Here is a 26,375-nt window from a genome sequence, read left to right as displayed (position 1 = left end):
TCTGGACAAACAGGATAATATTATTGCTTTTCTACTTCAAATACACTTCTGTAGCATCTATCAGCATTGTATGGTAACATGATAAGCATCTGCAATACATCTACGTGTGACATATAGTTAAGCTGAAATATGTTCAATATTAAACACAATTTATTAATTTCAGTTCAACGTTTTCATTTCTGGTGGTAAAATGTAAATTATTGGGGAAATACCTGTCAGGAATACCATGACATACCACGTTGTTTACAGAAGTACAAACAGATTTTGGAAAACCTCCATAGCCCAGAGGTGAAGGATAGGCATTCTGTCTGATTATTTCACGATGAACAATGGAATCTATTTCTTCAGTTGTCATGCCAACCTGAAATATCAAAAATAACATTCTGTTAAAAAAGCAAAGCTAGTTTCTCATATTTACCGAATGTGATTGCAGCCAAATGTTTCAATGAAATCTTGGGTGTTTCAAATTCACTGCTTTGATACAACACATGAAGCTGTCTGATATGCTTTATTGACATATTGGACTATTTTTTTTAAGAGAACAGTGTTTTAAACCAAGGATGCAGTAGAAACAAGCACTCAAAGGTTCTTAAAAAAAACTAAAATATGCTCTACTTCCTTCCACTCCTTTTTTCCACATTTGCTCTCAGAGACACTGATTTTCCATGGCCTCTTGTTTCAGTAGCTGCTACAGAAGTGGTTTTCATGCTTCCAGTCATTTGAAACATACTACCTTCCTCTTTTATTTGTAAATAAAGGATATTACTGCCTAGACCATATATCATGCACTTGCACATTTTATGAAATAGTTCTCTGAGTATTCCTTCGTGTTGTAAGAGATCTAAATATTTGCGTTCATATCTTGAAGATATTTTACTTCAAGTTGCCATAGGTTGCACGGCCACAGTGAATCTACACTGAATGATGGACTTATCCATCATTTTTTGGAATGTACACTTTTATGCTTAATGCTTTCTAGATTCATCTTCTTCTCATGATTTTATATATTAAAAAAATCTCATTAATCATTCAGCCATTTCCTGAGAATCTATGGGATGGAAAACAAACATGCTTAAAATACTGTTCTAGGTTTTCTTTGGGATCAGCTCTGTCTTGAAATGGTTAGAGCTGAAATTTGAGATTTGGTAGGGAAACCTCCCTCATTGGGAAGAAGTGCCTTTGAGGGTTCCTGTGCAAATTGATTTTGATTTGAATGAGTTTTGAGCCTTTGAAAATCATACTTCATACACACACATTACAGCAGCTATGATTTCTGAGGACATTTCACTAACACGTGGAACGCAGGTAGGCTGCGGTGCAGAAGGCATACATAACCGTATGCTGAAATATTCAGCAATCACATACAGAGAATACAAGGGAGTGCACTTGTGTCCTGTGCTGAGGATAACGCTGTGTCTATTTGCTCAGCTTGCATCATGCTCAGCATAGAAGCATGGCTGGGCAGATGAAGAGTGACAGCAACACCCAATATGCAATTTGGGGTTCCCATGTAGCTGCCCAATGCAGCGTGCCGCCTGTGCCCAGTGCTGCAGCCAGCAGTTCTGGCTCCATGCAGGTTTGTTGCTCCTGCCTTCACTCACCGCTATACGACCTGCAGCAAACAGGCAGATGGAAGCACAGTGCACCACGCTGGGTGCTGCCCCTGCCCAAGGAATTCCGGGCAGCTTTTGGATGTCCAGTGGACAAGTCTGTGTGCCCGTGTGGGAGACTTAGGTGCTATGAAAAGTTCTGCTTTTAGCATTACCTGTTTTACTTGCACCTACACCACATCCCTTACAGTTGGCTAGGCAATGTGACTGTATCCAAAAAAACTATTGCCATGTCATAGAATGTGCTGTTCTATTCCCAAATCTCTTCCCCAAATCTAGGAAGTGCTATCATATATAACACCACATGCTATTTCGAAGTCCAATGGGAAGTAAATGGCAACAGCAAAAACACGCGCTCAGCCCATGGTGCCTCTGTATCCAAATGTTGTGACGCCACTGTTGTCACACTGGGAACATTACTGCTGGCAGATCACAGCGTCGACACAAGCTTGCGTGGAGGGCTGTGTGCAAGGCAGGTTCAGCAGGAGAGCAGAAACAGGTGGAGAGATGGGGCTCTTCAGATAAAACTGGAATGCAGAGTCTCCTTTACAAGGCCAGCCTAAAAGAGTTTAGTTTGCTTTCTCCAGCACCCTGAAAGCTATAGGAGTTCTAATCACTGCGTGAAGGGAATGGACTCAAGGAAAGGCAGGAAGCAGCTCAAATTAAAGAGCAGGGCTGGCATGAGAACAGATGGGTACAAACCGGTTGCACAAAGACGCTCCCTGCTGATGAAGGGAGGCCCTGGGACATGCTTCCATTCAGAGCAGCCTTGAAGAAACACTTGTAGTACAAAGCGGAGCTGGCCTGGGCAGCGTCTCTGCCTCCCTTCCAGCCAGCTCCTGGTCATCATTCCTCTCGAACACTCTCCTCTCCTAGGATTGTTATGTGTATGTAGAAGCTTCTTGCTATAATGTACTGTTTGCAGTATCAACTTCATCCTAAACTATACTGTGCTCCATATAAATGCATTTTATGCACAATAAAAAACATGTATGATAGCACAGTATTACTGAAAATCTATTCTTGTTCATAATCCCCACGTTGCACTCTTGCGGTAGAGTCCTGATTCTTCAGATACATGTACATGTCCCTAACTTTACAGAAGCAAGTTTTACTGTACCAGGAAATATTTGCACATAAAATGTTATACCTGCATATCCATAAAATTAAAGCCTCAGGCATTTTATTACTGGCCACCCCAGCTCCAGAACTAAATCTCTGGGACAGTGAGATGAGAACAGAAAGAAAAATGCATGGTAAGCTGATATGGTTTTCCCTTTTTAAGTAAATGACATTGACTTGCAGTCTCCATCTATCTCTGCATTTCATAGCTACTCTCCCATTTTACCCTATTCAGTATGCTATTACGTGAAATATCACGGTAAGGTGAAAAATCACTCCTTCATCTGCAAAAACTAGGCTCCTCCCAGCATATTTATTCTTGAGAGGTATCCCAAAAAGAATACCATAGAAACATTACTGGAAACCTTGAGGCTTTATTACCAATGCACTCTGGAAAATAGTGTGGAGCTTGGCAGCTGTTTTTTTTCCAACAGCAGTTCAAAGACTTGTGCTGTGCCAACCCTGTGGGACAGCAGGAGTTGAAGGACGAAGGGGAAGAGAGGCAGCAGCCTGGCCCCTTGGCCTTGCACACATGCAGAGTCAAAGAGCAGAATATATGAGGAAGATTGGCCTTAACCTTACAGGAAAAAAAAAAAAAGTATCATGGGCCTTCTGAGAAACTCATTTGATTTGGCATAATCTGAACAGAGGAAAGATTACAGAGACTGCACCCGAGCCAGAAGCTCAGACTGCATAGATTTAAAATACAGAAATAGTTAAGTAGGTATATCAGGAAGTGAATCAGAAGTTAACAAGTCCTTTTTCAATGTTTACGTTACAGTTGGATGTACAATAAGGACAGCAGAAGAAAAAAAAAAAAGTAGGAAAAAAAGTAAGTGAAAGCATAAAAGACATTCAAGCTGTTTGGGGACTTACGTAATCATTACCTTTAAGCCCCTTCCAGCCAGAAGCAGGACATGACGGGCCAATTGACAAGCCTGACGAAGCCCTTGAATCTGATCTTCATTCTTAATTTCTATGCTGTCTCCCCAGTCTGGTACAATGCCTGTCGTCACATAGTCTGGCTTCTTTATGTGCTTGGAGAAAAAGGATTGAAAATGAAGATCAGAAAACTGAGCATGACAATGGGATCATTTTCTCAGATACTGCCTCCTGCTTCATGGCAGCTTGCCCTTTCTGTCGTAGTATCGACCTTCCTAAGCCATCAGGGCAAACCCTCAAGGCTGCCTCAGTATTGCTTCCACTGCCCTTTTGAACTTAACATTGCTTGGTACTACTGACTTGTGCAGTCTGTTAACCTCCCTGTGCTGAAATCCTGAGGACTGCAGCACACTTTTAGCACAGTCTCAAGTTTTAAAACTGTGAGAGAAAGACTTAGACCTTTTTATTTTCTTCTGCAGAGTGGCACATCATATAGAAAAAGCATCTGAAAATTGCAATGACCATGGACAATGCGATTAGGTCCTTAGTTTCTTGCTAACACAAAACTTGTGCTAATTTTCATGAGACAGTTTTTTGCTGTTTTTTTTTTTTTTTTAAACTAAGTACTCTAGGATTTAACTTATTTTAATTTAGAGTTTTCACTTGTTAATCTAGTTCTCAAACTTGTCCATCTACAATACTATGTGAGGATATCCCAATTTCTGTTTCGCAGAAATTGTAATAGACTCTTTTCTGTTTTCACAGAAAGCTCTCAGTAGTCACATGGATGTTAAATTTAATTTCTGATTATTTTTTTGAACTCACAATAATTTCACAGCAAGATAACATTGTACAGAGAAAAATGCACTTGGTTTCCACAGGTGCTGGTGATCTCACCAGTGGGGTGGGAGAGCGTCTTCATCCACCAGAGTTGGGCTCTGTGTCAGTTCACAAAACAGAATCAAGTTGGCAGGGCAGGAGGCAAAGCGGCCACTTCAGCTGTATACAAGACCACACAACATCCCAGTGTGGGGGTAAAGAAGAGTGGTGTAACCTATTAACTCCAGCAGGACTTCAAATAAGAAGGCCATTGTTGTTCTTACTGGTATTTCATCACTTCTTCTCTGGCTGAGTGTAACCGTATCTTTACCGAACTCACATCAACAGAATTGTAAATGTGAATTTCATTTAAGAGAAATGGCATATCAGCCTTTACAGCATCCAGTTAAAATATATACCATGAGACTTAATTTAGAAGGAAAAATTACATTTGCTGGATTACCACTGCATACACTACAGCACCTCCACCACCTCCTTGGAAGGCACTGATTTTCTAACTGCTGAGACCTGAACATACTGACCTGTGAAATCTGTTAAGGGAAAAATCCAAAGCAGCATATATATATAAACATCTACACCTACAGTTTCACAACAAAATATTGGGGAAAACGCAAATGTCATCTCAATCTGGTTTCTGGCATACTCTGCAGCAAGCGATAACCGTATCCTCAAGTTTTCAGAGTTGAAAAATTTAGACTAATTTCAGACAGTGTAAGCACAGTGATCTGTGAAGAATACTTTTTAGTATGACAATATATTTCTTCCTCTTTATCCTAAAAGAAGCAAGTGATACAGTTCTTCCACCTTTGAAAACCTATAAAGCACAAAACCACATGCTTTCCCTGCACACAGAACTTCCATAGCTCCTTAGGTGTCAGAGCCCTACATTCAGCACTCCCACCTGCTTTTGTAAACAACATTTTTTTTTTTGCATTTTTGGCCCATGGAAATATTTTGCACTTTGCACAAGAAATCTATAATCATGTGGAAAGTACTAATGCTCATCCAGAAAAGCACTGCTTAGGTAGAGCAATTTTTTGGCTGAATGAAAGATGCTTTGAATGAAATAGACAGTTGAACAGTGTGCTGTAATTAAAGGAAAAAAAAAAAAAAGAAAAAGGAAACCAGAAGTGGAACATATGTTAAAATTACATGAGAAAACCTCTTTTGGCCCCAAAATAAATAAAGAGAAAATTAGGTGTTGGAAGAAAAATAATACCCAGAGACAGTCAAGATTAGTTTGGAAGGAACAGTGGGGCTGTAGGGCAGCTACTAGCAGGTATTGTGTGCTCTCATCCTGAACGTGACTCAGCAATTAACAAAACGTTCAGGTAGATATAAACATTTTTTTAATTAGCTTGCTAGAGATGTATACAGAAAAGGACTCAGATGTTCATGAATGAGTCCTAATGATTTCTAGTAGGACTGTCTATAGTCGTCCAAAAGGAGAACCTGGACAAGAAGCATTAAGTGCTGACAGATGATTATAACATTCCATGTTTATATGAACATAACTTAACGAGCCCCAGATTTAAACTCTCTACTAACCAGATACATCACTGTTTAATGTGGTAGGGAGCTGAAAACTTCTCTCACTAGTGCTGTTATTTCAAATGCCAGACCGCGTCATAGGACTGTATCCAAACCTTTGAATGCACTTGATCAGCTGTGCAGTCAACTCCTACACTGACTGAAAAACAGATTAGATAATAACAATTGCAGTACCTCGGGAACTGGATGAGCTGGAGAAACCATTGCTGGCCAAACTACGCTATAAACAGCATTTCTTTGTCCCTGAGAAAAGAAGCATCTCTGTTGTTGATTACTTGATTGCCTGTGCAGGTAGACACGATTGCATGAAGAAAAAATTCTGAGGCAGTCAGTCACAGAACCTGTTAACAGATAAGTTTGAAATGGTTAACTTTTCTTCTACTACCATGTTACAACTGTAAAATATGAAAAAAGGCACCACATAAAATAAATTGCAGAACCTTGCAGTTGCCAAGAAATTAAAATCTTGTACCACTACAGTATTAACATCAAGAATTACTGAGAACAACAACAACAACAACAAATCACAAAGCATTACATCAGAGCTTTATAAAATATTATATTTGTCTTGGTTTAATGCATTAAAGTGTAGCAGGGGAAATTCCCCAAACCTCAGCTAGGACTGATGCCCAATCTGTTTGTAGCAGCTTACACAGCTGGAAGCTGCACTGCGCAAGGCTTGGGGAAAGGGTAAACTGCAAGAAATTAAGAAAGAAAAAAAAAAATTCCATGTTGATTTCGGACATTTCCATCCAAAAATTCTCAAAGAATTCATCACACATTTGAGCTCTCATCATTTGCATCAAGATTCAAAATTTGGGTTCAGTCTGTAGCCATTTCCTGCCTTAGCAGGAAGAGAACAAACAATACGAGTGATTTTTAGTCCTGGTCAAGGGCAATTGAGGCCACTGAAGTCTGTAATTGCTTTGGATTATTTGAATAAGATTTCCCCTAATTTACATGGGAAGTTGGGAGGGCAGTTCCTGAGTAATCATTGCCCTCACTTACTTTCTGGGCAATGATGCATTTTGCCAAGAAAAATGGGCATGAAAGCCCAACTGTTGTCAGAAAGACAACAGAAACATAGCGAAGAGTCACAAAAGATGACACCAGCATCAAGACAGCAAAGTACACTAAATTCGAGACAATTATTTATACTGTCAAATTAAGCACTATAAAACATTGTGTTTATTTCCTTTGCTAAAAAATTCTATAATCTAACTTGCAGTTTCTTTATTTTTCGAATGAGGAATAAGGTTCACGTAATAGCTAAATTGCCTTTGAAAGAAGTCATGTGTGTATAAATACAAGAGCAACCTTCTGTAGCAAGTAACCAGTACGAATAATTAATACTCAGTAAAAAGAAAGTGATTTTGTTTAAGAAGAGATTACCTAAACATCTTTACATCACAGAAATAAAGAAATTTGTCTACTGCATATTTTTAACTATGTAAAAATTATTTTCTTTTTAGGAGTTTTTTTCTGTATCTTGTCTGTTTTTATTTACTGTGTATTCCTTCCTTCCTACACTTATCTTGTCCAGATGCCATAATATCTCTTCCCATGCACACTTGGCTTTACAGATGGCCCTTTTACATCACCCCATGATACACAGAAGAGTTGAACTACAAACTTCCTGGACCCCAAAGAAGTGAACACAGTTGCTGAACAAGTTTGCTTTAGACTCGTTCCTGAGTGTCTCTGCACACTGGGCAGTGCTAAGCTTAGTTAACAATATCTGAAATTGTGTAACACCTGGAAAGCTGTAGAGAATTTTGCTCAGTGCAAGATTTTTGCTGTTTTAAACTGTTCCTAAGTAACGAGGCAGAGTTGGAGGGCGAGGCTCAGATCCCGCTGCCAGCCTAACCTGGGTACCCTAGTGACAGTCCCCTGCTTCCTGTGGGAAGAGAGTGCCTCTGTGGAAGTGGAGCTGCCCTGCTAACGAGGGGCTGGCTTGGTCTGGAGTTCTGTGAGTTATCATCTCATCACTAGCTTCATCTCCTACTACTTTCCTAGCATTTCCTTCACAAGGAAAAAATCTTGCCAAATGAAAAACAAAACCCTGCAGAGTGCAGAAGCTCATCCAAAAAGCCTGAAGCATCCTACAACCCCTTGAACAGCTTGCACACATTTTCGGAAGCAGGAAACACCGAACCTGCAGAGGAGGCAACTTTTGGGTCTTCAGAAGCAGCACCTTACAAAGTGCAGCAGGAGGACCTCACTCTCACCACAGCTGATGGCACTGCCCCACAGCTCTGCACCCATGTGCTAAAGGCACCGAAACCCACACACATGGCCACGAGCAGGTGAAGTGCACATGGTCATCAATAGCCTAGGTCATATTTCCAGTGCTGCCCTTTCAATGGTACACCACTGGGCATCTGTCCAGCTGGGCACATCGCTCACTGGCAAAATAAAGGTGTAAGTCTGTCTGTCAGTTATTTGTCCCAAATCAATGCACCAAACCAATTCAGATCAGTGGGTTCACGCCTAATCAGCCATCCCCCATTCAGAAGGGATACCTTCTTATCAGGAATGATTTTTTTCCCTCTGTTCCCCCAAAGCCACACCGTGAGCCTTGTCACAAGTAACAGGATAATGAGGTACCGCGCTCTGTAGTTATCCCACTAACTGCTCATTATAAACCAGACGCGCACGAAAATACCCACCGCTCGAACAGGTGAAACGCGACAACCAAATAAATATCACCACAGTATGATCTGTCTCCTAAAGCACATCACAAGAGTTACAAACACAGAATAACTAAACCTTTGTTTGGAACAATACAAAATTATAAGAGAAAACATTCTCCTTCAAAGTAAAAATAAAATGGCATTAAAATATAACGACGTTACTGTTTCATAATGAAAATCTGGACTCCGTCCACTTCCTTCCATAAGAAGGCCTTCCTCATGTCTCCACAGCTCCTTTTATTTTCAAGCTCCCATATTCACAGCTAATTTGATATAGCAACACCATCAATCACTGAGACAGCAGCAACTGGCCGTGTGCTCCGCGTCGCCACAACCGTCGTGCTGCTGCCGGCCCCCCCACCCTCAGCAGCTCCTGGCAGCCTCTGATGGACTTCTCCTGCACTGATGCCCGAGCACATCCTTTTTGTGAAGCTTTCTGCGTGCATTAATTGCTGTGAGATGGTTCATAAAGGCAGGATTTAGGCAGCTTCCAGCAGAACTGCAGGCATCAGAGAGCCGGGCAGCCTAGAACACAGCAGCACGGGTGGGATGCGAGCTGCCATCTGTGTCTGCCTTTTCTCTTCGAGCAGCAAGGTTGCATCACTTGCCACGAATAACAGAATATATTTACTATCAACTGCAATAATGAGAATTATTATTGGTGTTCCTGAAATCACATCAGTAGAGACGACGCTCTGCGCGCAGAAAATTACAGACAACTGCTCCCCCGACCCTGTGGTGAATCCCACTGTGCAGGCTGTGTGCGTGCCTGCTGCTGGATTCCTCTGCACACCTCAGACTTTAATTTGTATTAATCATATAAATACGTGCTGCAAGCTTTCATGAATTACCAGATGGATTTATCTTTTGTGGAAATCATATTTTCCTTTCCTTTTAAATGAGTCAGCCAAAGGGGCTGAACACAGAATTCAAGTGTGATGATGGGTGGGAGCATTTGAAGTGACTGATTTTGCAGCACAAATGTGCCCTATATTTATTAGCCTTTTACTCTAGGTCTATTTTAATTGTTATCTGCTACACTGTGTAATGAAATGCTCCCATTTCACCCTCAGAGCAGAGAGTTTATGTGTATCTCTATTAATGACCCTTAATTAAGTTGATTTCAGTCATTTAAATGTGATTTTCCCCTGGTCAACAAGTATTTTTAAAGGGAGATGCTGGAAATGAACTCACGGTTAAGCACTTCGCTGATGCTTCTTCAACAGTTACAGCAACCCATCTGCAACATTTTCAACAAGGTGCAGAGTGGCCATGCAAAAAACTGTTCAGCCGTATGAGTCATCAAATGTGGCTGTTGGTAAACAATTTTTTGGTATTTAAGACAGACTTCAGGTTTCCCGACCATTAGCAAAAATGTTACCAAAGGCTAAACTTCATGACGGTTCAGCGCTCCAACAAACAAGAGCAGACTGTGAAAGGGAACAAAACTGAAATTAGAACATATTAATTACTTTCCATCATAAAGGCTGTCCTAATAGCTACAGGAGCACAGCAGTGAAATCATTTAGATTTACAAGAATTCATGCCAAAAATTTTATTTAGGAAATAAAAGCAGTTTGCTCTTAATAAAGCAAATCTTGCCTAGAATATATGAACACTGAAAACATCAGGCAATTAATTTTTAAATACGTGATTTCATTTATTTTATCATTTTTTAAAAACCTGAATTATAACAACCATGCAGATTTTCTGAGTATATTGATATTTGAGGATGAAGTACTAGAGATTTTTAATCTGGCTTGTCAGTACATCTTATTATTATATCAATCGTACCATTTTGCTTCTTGTGCACATTTTCCTTTTTTTGAATCTTTAAAGTTTGAAGCAGTGTAGAAAATGTGATAGCTTAATCATATGGAATCCAACCAATGCAACTAGATAAGATTTGATATAGCTTTTTATATTTTTATATTAATGCTCAAATTTAAAATCTGAACTAATGGTTGTGTCTTGATAGACCTTTATTTGCAGTTGTAATTAATAAAACACTGACTTTGAAATCCCAGCGTTGCAGAGGTATACGTAAGCTCCAAAAATAGACTGGGAAAGATTAAAGGTTCTCTCCAATTCCGTGTAACCTGTGTAACAGAAGAGCTGCTCACATTTCACAAGCAATAACCTGTGCATTTGCTAAAAGGAAAAAAAAGTAAAAGAAAGAAAGAAGAAGAAAAAAAGAACAACATAGGGAAATGCCTCAGGCACAAGTTGAAACTGATTGGGCAAAGTAGAAGGACAAGAGCCCTTGAAATTAAACAAAAGCAAATTCATTCTGTTGACAGATGTTGACTACATCAAAGCCGAAAAATAACTTCTTTCTTTTTCTTTCTTTCTTTTTTTTTTTTTCCTTTTTTGCAACTAATACCTCTGCATTCTCTGCATTAAGGATATAGCATATCTTAATCAACACAATCCAACACGTAACAACTGTTAAATTTGGTAAAAGTATATTGTAATGAGGTCTTAACAACAGGCTTCTCTAAACAAGAGTGTATTCACATGGTCATGTCTGCACACCCGTGCTGGTCACGCCACCATCAGCCCCTTACTTCCAGGGGTTAACTGCTCTGGCAGCCAAATAAAATACAGAGAGAGCTGTGTAATTATGGAGACAGTCAAAGGGCAGACTCTATTTTGAAATCTATTTGCACAGACAAGGTCTTCCAATTTCGCTTACAGGAAACAAGCTGGTAAAGGGGTCTCCTCCTCTCCAGATGCTTTCCACACTTTTTTCCCACATCAGGAAATCATGGACATGGATACCATACAGCACTGTTTCCTGGATTACAGGACTATGTCATTACACGGAAAAGAGCAAACCCATGCTCGTGAGAAATATTTCCTCCTAATTGCCCATATTAGGGGAAAGCAAAACCTACTAGGACTACTGAAAATGTGACCAGCAGCAATTTGTAAACAGGACGCAGCCATCATGATGGTACTGGAGAAAACAGAAACAAAACGGTGAAAACATTCTGGTTTTAATAGCGTGACTGGGGAAATGAAATATTCATTAGGGTAGATGTGACTTCAGTTATAACAGCAACACACTTATGACTGTACCCTGACAAACCAAAATCAGGACCAGCATGTTTCAAAATCTGTATTCAGACTGGCATTGTTCCATTTAATTATTACAGTCAGTCAGATACTGATGACAGAAGTCGTTTGGCTAAGGAACCAAGGGGTTGCTGTTCTCACTGCCCCATGAGCCCCGCTCCATTCCCCAGGCCTCCTGCAGCCTGTCAGGTCCTCAGCACCAGCAACACTCCTGGCTGATAAAAATGTTGCCTTTACTTCATGGAGAGCAGAGCCTGGCAATTTGTTTGCCATATACTATTACAAATGAATGTTTTAATTGGTTGGAAATTTACAGACTCCATAGAAATGCATTCTTGTTTGGCTTTTCCTTATTATTACTCGCTGCAGTCTGGCACGCTAAGATGATGAATTAGATCCTTTTGAATAATGCAGATCATCTAATTCATTATTCAATCAAACCTATGGCCAACAAAATAGCTGTTCTGCAAGTTGGTAAACTGGGAAGCCACAGAGAATCAGAACCTCTTCTATTTACAGGAAGGATGACAGCCTAAGGGTACTTCATCCCAATAATAACAACATTCAAGTAATAGTGCCCAGGTCATGACAAGCTGTGACCCTCCTGCAGCTCCGCTAGGAAGCTGGCTTGGTGCCACCTTCTATCAGCAGCAACCCACAGTACAACTTCAACAAATAAGGCCAAGAGGAAAATTTAATTTTATATCCTCAAAAACCCCTTCAACAGATTCCCTGAGCTCTTGTGTATACAGACACATGCAGTCACACCGAAGCAGTGACTGAGAAAAATTCTGATGTCATTAAACAGCACTCTCTCATTTTATTACGGGGCTTAAAAAATGCAGAGTAACATCTAGCTGTATCTGAATTATATTTATGCATATACCAAACGAAATTGTCTGTTACCTGAAATGCGCCTGGAGTGGAATGCTTAACTTTGGAAATGGGGCACTGTAGCTCTCCTGCACAGTCTTCCCTCCCAGTGCCATTTCTACTGAATCTTCCCTCTCCAACAGCATAACACAAACAGAAAATAAACAGAAAGTGCTGCCTAGAGTACCACAGCAAATGAGTCAGATTGAAAAGCTGGACAAAGCAATATTAAGAGTTTCACACAGTTAATACCAGGGGAATTTAAGGCTCCAAAGTACAACATCTGGTAAATTTCAACTTCTGTGACTAGCAGGAGAAACATTCCTCTTCTGTTACTACATTCCTATACTGAATAAGTTAATTTATCATAAAGCCAGTAAATCAGAATGAGAAACATATCTGCTCAGGTTTGCATGTTAAAAATACCTCTCAAACACCTTCTATCTATCTTTGGGTTTTATAAAACATCAGAGCAATGACTTATGCTCGGCAGGTTAGTTACTGTGCTCCCCACTTTGATGTCATAGGGGTATAACAGCTATTGGAACAAGCTAGTCAGTTTAAGAACAGCAGTCATTTCAGATTAAAAGAATAAGCCATTGCAATAGCCCTCTCACACACGTGCACAATACAGGATCTTGTCGTTAATATGCACCCATCCACAGCTTAATATTCACCGAATCCTAGTGGGATAAAATCTGCTCCAGTGCTCTGAGAAACAGGTGCTTTTCAGTTGACATGTTTACATGCTGCACCCATGCCTGATGCAGCACTAAATGTTGCTGGCAGCAAGTTAAAAATAATTCCCACCCTAATATCTTACTTTTCCATCAGAAATGGGAAAAATATGTTTGAATCACCACAAAAAATGCTTTTTTTTTTTAAACAAATCCTTTCAGTGGATGAGCAGGGCTGCTGAAAAATATATAATATTTGCTCAGAAAACACAGGACTGCTCTTGAACTCAGGATTTTCTGCATAGGTTGAGGAACAGGGAGAAAAGCAACCGTTAGCAGGCTTATCTCCCCCCAGAATACAAGACGTCTTGCAATAAACAACTGCAGCCCAGTCTCTAAGGATACAAGGTAATTCCTGAATGATAAGCTGGTCTTATCTCAAAATGAAAAAGAGTGTATATCATTAGCAATTTGGGAAGGAGTATCTTAATAAAGTACTTACATTACTATTCATTTGATAAAAACAGCAGTGTTTCTTGCCTTTTGCTGAATTTTATTAGTTCCTTGTATTATCCTGTTTCCACTTCAAGATGTAAGTTTTATTAGGACGCTGAGTGTTGTACTGAAAAGAAGATGTCCATGTTCTGTGCTGGAATGGAGGGTAAGGTTGGGGCACTGCATCCTGTGCACTGGACTTCAAGATACACAAGCAGGTAGATGTAAGAGCTTACAGCTGCCTCAGCTACACTGCTGTGGTGTTTGAAGAAAAAAGCTTTGATTTTTCCCTACGAAGACGCTCTGCACAAGGGAGATACTCCAATCAAGAGCTTGCTGCAGATAACTTCTAGCATCCTTGTTAAAGCATTTATTTTTAAACCTGTCAGTCATCAGGATGTGCTTTTAATGCATAGCTTGAAAGCTTATTCATAAATATGTGACATTGGGCCACTGAATGAATTATAATGATAGGATTATGGATCAAATTTGGAAGAGTATAACGCCTGGGAGCTGTTTTAATTTTTTTTTTTTTAATGCCTTTCACTTATCTCCTTGCTTAACATTTACAAAGACCTCTTTCTTATCATAAAAGTCCCTGTTTATCAAACACTGATACAGGAAGAAGCTGTTTACCTTTTCAGAAGTACCAACATACATCACTTACGACAAAAAAAACAAGCACTCCATAAGAAATGCTCAATCACTGTCAATCATATGCACTAAAATATACATAAACCAAAGCATGTGGTGTGAACTATATTGGATTCAAACTGAACACAGAATTACAACTATAACAAACAAGAAACAAATAATTACAAGTGACTCATAGGCCTATTTACACATCTCACAAAACCACTGGAAAGGTGGGTAACCATAGAAACCTGACAGCCTAAATTCAGTGTTTTAAAATTTGTATTTAGTTTAAAATGCTGAAAATGATGTCTCTATTTGATAAAATTCATATTTTAAAAGCTTCAGCTTTTGCTTTGATACTTAAATGCTTAAAATTATCTCATCTGTTACTAACAATTTGCCTTTTGGATTTGATTTTATTCAAGTGAAGATTACAATTTACTCTTTGTAACATAAAATGTCAATACATTTGAATACTGCAAATTAATATTTCTAGCACTTCTATAATGGCTGAAATTAAATAATGACACCAAACAGTGCTGAACTTATTATTAAATGTTTTGCATACAGACTTTCCTGAGCTGCACACTAGAAAAAAAAAGATTACTCAAATTAACTGTTAAAGCTGAAATGCTAATAGCCTTTTCAACTTATAGTTCTTTTTCACTGACAATTACAATTTGCATGGCTTAAAACTTAATACTATGATTAGTACTAATGTCCTATATTTTACTTCATAATCTAAATGAGTAAAATATTATTTTTGTAGTTCACTGGCTCTTATACTTAGGCTGTAATGTTCAGTGTGTATTTCATTATGCAGATGAGCAATGGATGTCGTTTAACGTGATTTAAATGGGTCAACAGTATTTTCCTATTCACATTAATCATCCAGACAGCCACAAAAAAAAAAAGCAGCCTTGCAAACGAAGCAAAGGAATCTCCCTCTTCCCATCCCAACCCTTCCCAGCAGCAGAACTGCAGGGCTGAGGGAGCAGGCTGGGTGCTGGCATCCTGGTGGGGTGGCTGCCAGGCCCCGGCGGGCGCAGCCAGACAGCCCTGTGCCAACAACGATCCTCGTCTCACACAGCTCAGCGGGAGCCGCGTGTTGACAAACGGAGCCGATCAGGATCAGCAGAACTCGCTCTTGGCACGGGGACAGGCGGCCGCGCTGCACACCCGGGCAGCCTGCCTGTTGACATGGTGCTGGCAGCGAGGCGTCCCCTGCCTGAAGGCCGCTGTCAGGGAACTCCCGCTGAAGGCAACGCAGACAGACCGGGCCACTTGTTGCCAGTAGATCTTCATCAGCATTACTGCATGGCGAGGTGGGCCGCAGGGCTGGGCAGGCGGCAAGGCCAGGCAGGCTGAGCAAGCCCCAGGAGGCCAAAAAGCAGCCCTAGACAGGCAGAAAGCTTGAGATATGGAAACCTTGTGCTTCCTTGGCGGTTTCTCCACCAGATACGGGCAAACCTCAGGGACAGCAATTTAGATGCACCAACATCGTGCTCTCAGCAGCCTGGGGGAGGGAGGCAGCCAGTCTGAATCAGAATGGCAATGGTCTCCCTCACAGACGCTGAGCTTTTATAAGCTTTCACAAATGTCAGACACAAAAAGGAGCTTTCTTCTGTGGTAGGGAAAGGGTAATAAGGTGTTTTGCATTTCCCACATAGTGGTTTCAAAGTGTGTTTTCTGGCTCCAGACACAACACTGCTCCTCCTGCACAGCACTGCTGCAATCCAGGCCCCTCCTGTCCCAAGGCACCAGCCGTCCTTCCCAGCACCAGCAGGACAGCTTGCAGTTCTCTGTGGTGCCACTCTCATTCTCTGCACAAACACTGGGATGTGTCTGCAATCGTCCGTCAGGAACAGAAGGAAAATTATCCATGGAAGCATCTGGAAAAACTTGTGCAGTTTTTTTACATAGTGAGGAGGAGAGAGCTGCAGCACCCTGGGCACAAAGGCAATGTGTTCCCTTGCCTGCCCCCATCTTTGGCACTTTGCAGCCACCGCTCTCCCAGTCACACCTTCACTGCCTTTCCTCTTCCTGTTCATGGATGCAGACGAACGAGCAGGACCTAAGCTTCAGCTTTTAACACACTAGTTGGCACACGACAAAGTACAAGGCTCAACTAAGCTCTACTACTTGGATCTCCCCAGACCTTGTTTGCCATGCTCAGGTTCCAGGACCAATAAATGTTTAACTGGAATCTAATAAATAGCTGATTACAGCAGGCACCTTAACTGAGAAAGAGCTAAGGCATCCGTTTACACCAGCTTAGTGGCTGATTTACCACCAATTAAACTAAACAATAATCGCCACTGCGATGACTACAGGTTCAATTTAAACCATGACCTTTCCCATGTCTTGGGAAGATGAAGGATATCAGCACATTTCACAAGAGTGACAGCATACACACAAGCCTGTATCTGACATGCTCACTTCCCTACACCTGTCTGATGTAACGCAGGAGCAGTTAAGATCGATGCCATCAATCATCTGTGAATTCCCAAAGCATGTCCTCAAGAGGTGTCCCAACCCTGCTCCCCAGCCCCCTTGCTCTCCAATGAGCAAATGTCACAGTCAGATCCCAAGAACTAGGCAGTAAGGAAGGACCACCCCATCCTGTACCATCAACACCCCAGCTACTGCTGCAAGAGACTTCCTGGAGGACCTACAAGCAATACTTATCTTGTCAGAACAAAGACAATTAAACACCAGCTACAGTACCTGGTTAATCCCTTAAAACTGGATTATGAAGACCCATTGTACTTTAGGCAATGCTTTTCACCACCAAAACCCGTGCTCCCATTCACTTCTGCTGCTGCAACTTCACAGTAACAGTCACCACATAAAACCTCTGTTCTATCAGGTGTCCTAACAATGGACAGAGCAAGGACCATGGCTGCTACTTTCCATACAAGCATGCTTAAATAAATTTCTAAACTGCCTTCATCTCTATTCACTTTCTATGTACATTTTATTGAACTATTCCACCATCTGAATTTCTAGAACAGATCAAGTAAGCAATGTGTCTTTTCAAGAGATTAAGTTTCCAAATCCTTTTCTAAACTGAAAATTTGAAGATCACTAAACTGAAAAGGATTTGCACAGATAGTAAATCTATAAACAGCAGTAAGTGTTTTGCTTTCCTCAAGATGAAGATAATCTAACTTGCCTGCAAAATACAACAGGCATTTCTTCAGAGCAAGCGTAGCTATTTTGTCTGCAAAGCTGGGCAGCAATCCATGGAAGTCTCCACAGGGACATCCCACTTAGCCAATTACTAATTCACAAATCCAACTCAGAACTCCTAGATTCTCTTGCATGATTTGACAAACATCCATTGTAACTCTCCTTCTGTTGTTGTTGTATTAGGCTTGTGGTTCAAACATACAGCTTTGCAACAGTATTGCCCCTGGAGATGCAGACCAGTGTGGGCAGCAATCTGAGCCCACAGCTGGATCCCCCACTTCCTAGAAGCAGACTCAGCTGCTTGCAATTGAGGAAGCCACAGCTAGAACCCAGCTCACTTTTGTATGTATTTGTTCAGAGCTTTGTTAGGATAGAAAGAACTCCAGAGGCAGAACTGACTGAATGGGCACAATCTGTGAAGACATTAATTGCGTGAAAAAATATTTTGCAAAAGACTTTCCATTCAAATTGACATATAAAAAAGACTTTTTTTTTCCACCCTTAAGCAAAAATACAGCAGCATACATATAACCTTGACAAAGCTGAAAAAGAAGGCTGCTTAGCTGTCTCTGTGTCATGAGAGACATGGGCATGTACTGCACTTCATGATGAACATGGGAAAGACTGAAGAAGGAAATAAAAACCAGGCTACTAGCAGAGCTTACACGTGGCAAGCAGTACACATCGGTGCTAGCAAGGAAGGTCAGCAATCCTGATAAATGCAATGACAGCACGCCCATCTTGAGAGTGCTCTACTAGAACCACAGATCTGCATGTGGAAATTCTTATGTCTCAATTTCAATAGTGCAATCACAGCTGAAATCACCATCTTTCTAATTAAAATTCAGGCCAGTGAAGCTGTTTATTAAACCGTCATCCAGATGTGTTTTGTGGCACACTATAAATTACTCTGAAAGCTGGACAGAGCCAAAGCCTCATTCCTAGAACTAGTGCTGGTGCTCCTGCAGCTTTCTGCAGCGGCCCCACTACAGAGCCAGACACCTTCCACGTTCAACATGTCTTTGGTCTGTCTGTCAGCAGACTTCTGCAACACTGGATAAATTCCAGGTGAGGAGCTAGAGTAGTGCTAGAGTACATAAAGGATGTGATAACAGGAATTATAAGTATTGGCAGAATTGCACCTGAGACATGTACTGGAGGAGGTATCAATTCTTTCTGGCTCTCAAATCATCCTCAAATCAGCAAACTCGGGAAAGGTTCTAAGACTCTGCCATAAACCATGAAAACGTGAATTTCACTTCAAACTACCTGCGCGGCCTATTGCAAAATGATATAAATGTGAATTAAATTCCATGGTTCTGATCACAACTTAATTAATACCTGGAGCCCTGAACCCCACCCAGTGAGCAAACGGACACAGTGAAGACAGTTCTGATATGTTTGCTACCACTGCAATGGCACAGTCAGAAAAAGAGGTGTGTCTCTGCTCCAGTTATGCCTGCGCACAGCGGAAGAAAGTTAGGAGTTCACTATTGCTTTTTCCCCAACTCTAGTCAGAAGATCTGAGACTGAACAGCTGGATGTATGTGAGAAAAATAATTTCTTTGTCATTTTCTTTCAGTATTATGTCAAGTGTGTCGATTTTCATAATTCTAGAAAATACATAACGCAGGACCTGATTTAACTTCACGTACAGCTAAACATGAAACAGTAACCTGATAACATCTGATATGCTGTAAGTGCTAATGTATAAATTTAGATAACGTTCTTTACCACAGTAGTCCTTCACCATTCAAAACACGCCTGATCTAAAACTAAAACATCACTTTAAACAGTGACTTTAAGTATAAATACATGAAAGTAAACATCCTTAAAATGCAGAAGTTGGAGACTTTACACAGCTGGTTACAGTGGCTGGTTATTTATCTTCTACATCAGTGAGAGAACAGTACGACTTTCAAACACCCTCATGAAAGTTTTCTCAGGCTGCATACTACTCCAGTGTAAAGCTGCCAAAAGACCTCTGAGGAGCTCTGAAGAGCCCTTTATTACCCTAAGGCTTCCTTCCATGCAGCATAAGCAGCTCAATGAACACTTGGCTTCCAACCTTTTCTTCTTTTTTCAGAAATTAAAACATATAGGGAAAGGCATCCACTGATTTGAAAAGGACAACGGCTCTAAAAGGAAAACTCCCCAGGGAATCAGCTATTCAACGAGATAAACAACTTTCCACACTTTGTTTCTGACATAAAATGCCATAAAATATTTCCAAATTGTTTTCCATTTACATAGTATGTTTTTAATATGATCTAAATAGGAATTTAATAACTAATATCAAATTTCCTCTGTCCAATAACCTCTGTAGTATCATGTTATCATGTGATACTACCCTTTGCCAACAAACAGTTCAGTTTCTCCTCTCCACACTATCTCCTCTCCAAATATCCTTTCTTTATGCCTGTACCCAAAGACTGAAAAGATTAAGTTTAAACATAAGTTTATTATGAATGCGTCCCAGTTCCCAACACAGGGAGAGGAAGGTCACAGCCACACAAACAGAAGCGTAAGAAGGGACAGAAAGAACATTTGGTAAAATGGAAGGAGGGATAAGATGCTGGAACTCAGCAAACAAAAGCCGGGTCATACAGATAGGGTAAGATATGACTGAAAGAGTAGAAATCCTTACCAGATAATGACTTGAAAGGATCCATTTCAAAACTCTTCAAAAAAAATCTTCCAAATGTTTTTGTTCACTGTGGAACACAGAGGATGAGTGGTATGACTTGAACTACCAAACACAAAATAAGAGTGACTTTTCTTAAATGGAAACTAGAGCTTGACTTCACAGAGCGCCTTTCATACTTAGTGTGTTATAAATTGCTTTAAATACTAGCAAGCAAACAGCCATTATGCACTCGAGAGCTCATACATAATTATACTTAACATTTTTACAGAGCTTTTCATCTTCAAAGTGCTTTACAAACAACTCATTAACCTCAGCCAATGCACCTGCAAGGTAGATAAATACCTGTATTGTAGGTGGAGAGACAGCAAGCTCAGTGGCTCATCCAAGAAGGTGCCCCACCAAGCTGTTTGCTCCCACCACAGCCGTCAGCCTGGGGACTATGAAGTCCCGCAGACACCAGGGTGAGACACACAGCAAGCAGGCGAAGCCTCAGCCTCTCCCTTACTTCACAAACTGCTGCTCACGCTGGAGCGTGAGGATCCTGCACTATGCTAACAACAGCAATGTGAAATCTGTGGCCTCCAGATACAGCCACAATGCAAGGAAACAACTTCAGCTACGGTTCTCAGGTAATCCCTAATTATCCTAAACTTTGAATTAATGTTGGCAAGCAAGGCCAGTAACTTTCTCCCTTGCTGGAGATTGGGAAAAGTTTTTAATGTGATCATACTACATGGTTATAGCTACACTTTCTGATGCATAAGATCTGCTTTTTTTTTTCCCCCACTGCTTTTTTAAAAATGTCAGAAACAGCAGAAATGTTAAATCTTGAGCAGAGAAGAAGCCTGAGAGATGTGAACTGTAATACAATACATGCACTGTGCTACAGCAGACCTTCTCTTCCCTTACCACAGGAACAGAATCACTGCATTTTTAGTAAAGACATCTTTATCTCAGATGCTTGTGAGCCACTAGATTTAATTAAATAAATGTGAGAATCCTTATCTGTTCTATCAGCACATTTATCATGTGAGCTCTGTAAGTTCTCTAGTTACTGTAGTTCCTCCCAGGGTAATTAGCTCACCTTCAGAAAAATAGAGTTCACAAAACTGACAACAGTAGAAAAACAAGTAGTTGAAAGCCAGGTTTCCACACACTTTCTTAGGATATCAGGAAAATAATTCTATGATAATGATGTATATGTTGTTAGATAGGTAAATCTGAGCAGCAAAAAATACATGAACAAGGCAGAACTGCATTTATCAGGAAGAATAATTAACATGTTCTGACTGCTTGTCCAGTCAGCCTGGTCAAAAAGGCTGAAATAGGAAGCAGCAGCTTTTAATGACTCTTCTCATATATGTAGCTATTAATCTTACAAAAGAAAAAGACAGCAAGATCACACTACTCAAAACAACGAGGGAATAAGTCTGACAAATAAGAAGAAATTACAGGTTCCCCCTCCCAATTTGGAAGAATTTTAAGATTATAAGTATTCATATATATTTTAAAGCAGGACAGGCACACGCTTGTATCTGTCTGCCAACATCATGATTAAAAATAAAACAAAAAAAAAACCCAAAAACCAAAAGAGAAATTTATATATCCTGATAAAAAGAGAGGCATAAGAGCAAAGTAAAAACAAAACATATGGGAAATTCAATTGAATTTAATTACATGACAACACTAATTCTGTGATCATAATAAAAAAAATAATTCTACAAACATTTTCTAAATAAAGGAATTTCATCTGTAATCATATGCAGTGTTTACAGAATGTAGCTCTCGCAACAGAATGAAACAGATTAAAGGAGAAACATGGCAGAACAAAATCAATATGCAATCTGCACTGAAAGCATAGAAATGACTATATAATAAGAAATCAACATATCAGAGTAACACTAAAGCTACAACATTTTTATTTTGTTTAACAACTTGTTGCTTTATTTCTAAATAGCAATCAAGAGATGCCAAAGTAACTTCTTCACTACCTGTACCCTTAGCTGCTTCCGTTTCCATTCTATTTTAAAAAGAATCTCTTCTCCAGAAGACCTCGCTAGTGAGGAGGTACATTGCCCATCAGCATAAAGTGCAGCTATGCAAAAACAACAAAGAAAACGAAAGCAGGGAGCAGCATCTGAAGGCAGCTTTCTTTCAGTGCCCCTGGGAATCCTGCCACTACAGGGCTTGGGTTTCTGAGCAGAGGGGATCAGGTGCATCAGCTACAGCAGCTCGCCCAGGCCCAAATCCAGGTAGATCACTTCTCTAAACTTGATGAAATATCAGCACCACCAGGTAACAGCAGTGGTCAGGGAAACTCCAGAAATGTGTAGTTAAAAATTAGAAAATTAAATTAAAACATTGAAGTCAAACAGTCTCTCCGCAGGATGTGTAACTGTAAGGCAGAGAGCACACAAAGTACAGACCCCTCCTTATGTGAAAAAGGAAGAGAAAGTATATGTGTAATATGAAAGTTAGATCCAGCACACAGGTATATCTTAAAAATCTTAAATAGAAATACTTGGGAGAGAAACCACTGCAACAAAGCATACAGCTTGAAAAGATACAAAAGTCAAAAAGTAAAACAAAGCAACAAACCCCACAATTGTACTGTAACCTATCCCCCTCCCATTTGATTGTATGCAAAAGTGTCCCAATTATATTTTAATGTTAATAAATATAGCTAGACCAACAGCACTGGGGTGTGGTGTTCAGAAGCACTGCAAGCCACCAACCCAACCTGGCATGCAGAGGAAGATGTACCAAAGTGCCTCACCAGATGTGAATTTCCAAGTGCTATCAAACTGTGCTGGTTTGGGAGTGGGTAAGAGGAAAGGAGGAATGAAAAAGAGGAAAAATTACACAATCCCAAATGGCAATTGAGATAACTGTAACTTGGAGTCTTGCAGGCAGTTTTAGCACAGAAGCCCTTTACAGACTGCGTATACAACCAATATCTACTCTAAAATTATAGTTTGCAGCAGAACAGGAGAATTGTCTGTGAACATTGCTAGAAATTCCTACACTTTCAGTTACATTTGCTCATGATTCACAACTGTCAAAACCAGAGCATTATATCTAGCATGTCCAAATACGACAGATTTCTTGACACAGATCTCTGCTGTACTTTTCGCTGCAAATCCAAAACTAGAAACAGCTGATCTTCTATTTGACTTCAGCAGAAACCCAAACTTCAGAGTAAGAAATGAAAACACTATGTCATTGTACTAAAGCGATTCAACCACTGAAACAGACTTGCTTTTTGTTGCAACATCAACCTTATCATCTCTATACATTGAAAATCATGCAAGAAATAATGGGAAACATGTCAGAATGGAGTAGTTCATCTTCCCCTACAGGTCTGAAAATCACTCATAACAGAATTTCAGAGTTTTCTAGCTATCAGATGTCATTTTTGTGTCCATCTTACAGTAATCTTCCCATCTATTTAAGGAAATTAAGTGCAAAACTAGACTGCAAGGAATATATTATCTAAATCTAGAAAGCCACTTCATATATGTCCATTTTTAAACAGTGCATTAACCCAGCAGCTTAGAAATAGCAAGTGTTAGCACAGGTTTCAGACTCCATTTAATTCTCCTGATGTCACACTTCTACAAGATGCTCTGCAAATTACTCCCTTGGAGTTACAGTTTCTCCATCCATCAACCACTGTTAACAATTTCAGCCCCTTTTGTCTCCCGTAGCTACCTGAGCTGAGATCCAGGAGGCACAACCTGTTCTACTATATGCTCAAGTGGCATCTCATCCTGTTGCTTTGGTAAGATGCTCTAAAATACACTGCCATTCACAATGCCACATCCAGAATACAGCAAGTTTCAGTTCTTTGTTCTTACTGTTCAAATGCTACACATTGCATTAAGGAAGTTCAGGGACCAGCCGAGATCTGCCACACAGTATACCACTTTTGCTTCAGGGACCATAGCCCACTTACAGGGCTGGGCACCAGCTTCACACCAGGGCACCTAGCTGCCACAGGACAGAACCATGAAATGGAAATGGAGAAAGAAAGGGGCGCTCCTTCCTGTCTAGGGAATGGTGACATAAGAGAAGAGCCTGCAAAATGGAAAAGGATATATGCAAAATGTAACAGTTCAGTTTTGCCAGAAGGATTATAGCTGGGTTTACCTCACATTTTCTGCTATCTGAAAATGGACCCTGCGGAGGTGGCCAAAGCTGCACAGCCCCCAGCATGGTGGCTGGCCTGCTGTGAGGTGGGTGAAGTGAGGACACCTGCTAAGGAGCCTCCTTCCTGGGAACACAGCCTTGGCTGTTGTCAATGGGGAGAACGAAGCTAGCGGAGAAACCATGCCCCACAAATGCCCCCCAGCTAGCAGTGACACGTCACATCAAAACAAAGGCTCTGTGTGCTGCCAACACACATTACCTCTCAGCTGACAGAAGACAACAATTAAACACTTTATTGAAAGGGGAATATTTTTTCTCTCATGCCTCAAACCATGAAAGTGCATGTCTCCCCCAGAGTTACTCATTGCTGCACTATCGAAATGGGAATAATTCCCTGTCTGCCTGACGTTTTGCAAGACAGGGATGAAACTACCTCTGAATCATTTGAAAATGTTAAAAGTGTGCTGCGATCAAATGGTTTGAACTTCCATCCTGCATCATTTGCAGCTGATAATGCTAATGCTAAGTTCTGGAGACACGAGTCTGTCTACAAATTAATGGAAAATGTGAATTAATGTTTGCTTCCAGCTAATTGCCCAGCTCACATATTGCACAGTGCAGCCAAGCATCATTTGATCTTGAAAACTCTCTGACAAAAGTTTTCAATCACTTTCCCCAGCTGCCAAAAAACCTTCAGACTTCTAGGACATACTCATTATCAGCCTGAGATACCAGGAAATGTTTCCCCCAGGACTGGTATCTATACGTGATACAGGTTTTTTTTTTTTTAATGCATTAAATGGCTTTAAAAAATTAGAAGTTTCTACAGGTGAGGACTGAAGATTTTTGATTTGCACATTTCTAAGATTAACAATGATAAAGGCACAGGTGAAAAGATGCTTTTAGTATTTGACTATCAACAATGCTAAGAAATTCTAATGGTTCACTCTTATCATGAGAATAGCCTTCTACATGCTGAGTTTATGGTCACACTTAGCAAAGGGCAAGCAACATCTGAAAAAAAAAAAATGTAACTCATTTCAAAGCACATTATCAAAAAGATGGAAACAGACTGGTTCCCTAGGGCAGCTCTGAAACTGTTCCCAGAGCAGGAAGAGCCCTCTACCCTTGTAGGTGGTGGAAACCACAGAAGTTTTGGACAGATATTCTCAGTGAAGTAACAGTTTTGATCTTGACTATGTTTCCAAGCCAAAAAGCCAGGAAAGAAAGATGTGAAGATACTTCCAGCAGGTACTTCCTTTATTAATTTCATTAAGCGCCTCCTGGCTGCTGGCTCTATAGCACATTTCTGCATGCCAGTATGCAGAGTTCACCATAAAATGATATTTTGAAAGCTGACTGCTTGCTTCACTATCTTAAATGTTAAAGCCATGTCTAATCACACAGAAACATACTACATAAAATTATATATATACACACACTTTACCTGAAGGACATAAAATAATTGCTTCATACTGCCTCAGTAATTTGCTGACATCTTTTTCTATTAGTCTAATCCCTACAAGGTCTGAGCTAATGTTTCCAACTTCTGCAGTGCTTCAGAATAGTCTCATGAGCAACCTTACTGGAGAAGATGTTTTTATTCCTTTTATTTCTTTGAAATACTCTATTTTATCTAGACAGGCTCTGAAGGATACACAACACTCAACAACATGTTACTACCAGACCTGGCAAACAGACCTGGTCTACACACCCCAATAATATGCTTTGTAATACAGAAAATACTGCTAATAAATAAAGATCTCTAATGAGACTCTGCACTTCTAGGCAAACTTGGAAGCATGAGGCTTTGAAGCCATAGTGCAACAGCCTTACTCCAGCTATGCCTCCCCCTCCCCCCTTTATTTTAGAAAAGATTTATAAACATGTATTAATCACATATTTCCTCCTCATGGTGCTAAGGGATGGG

At 40.3% G+C, this 26,375-nt stretch overlaps 1 protein-coding gene across 3 annotated transcripts in view; it reads right to left on the bottom strand.

The window, feature by feature from the left end:
* METAP1D (methionyl aminopeptidase type 1D, mitochondrial) overlaps positions 1-26,375 on the bottom strand; it is a 44,337-nt gene that overhangs the window by 14,516 nt on the left and 3,446 nt on the right. For 2 of the 3 annotated variants that reach the window (XM_031599475.2, XM_031599474.2), the window contains exons 2-4: positions 6,180-6,346; positions 3,620-3,769; positions 213-361 (exon numbers count right to left, since the gene is read on the bottom strand). In XM_031599475.2, the coding sequence (XP_031455335.2) occupies positions 213-361; positions 3,620-3,769; positions 6,180-6,346 (466 nt within the window). Of the gene's footprint in view, positions 1-212; positions 362-3,619; positions 3,770-6,179; positions 6,347-9,892; positions 10,077-26,375 lie in introns of those variants that run through there. The other variant, XM_090144022.1, reaches the window with a different exon arrangement.

Source organism: Phasianus colchicus, chromosome 7, assembly GCF_987193195.1.
Source record: "Phasianus colchicus chromosome 7, bPhaCol1.hap1.1, whole genome shotgun sequence".
Taxonomy (NCBI): domain Eukaryota; kingdom Metazoa; phylum Chordata; class Aves; order Galliformes; family Phasianidae; genus Phasianus; species Phasianus colchicus.
This window is presented reverse-complemented; position numbering and strand designations above follow the sequence as displayed.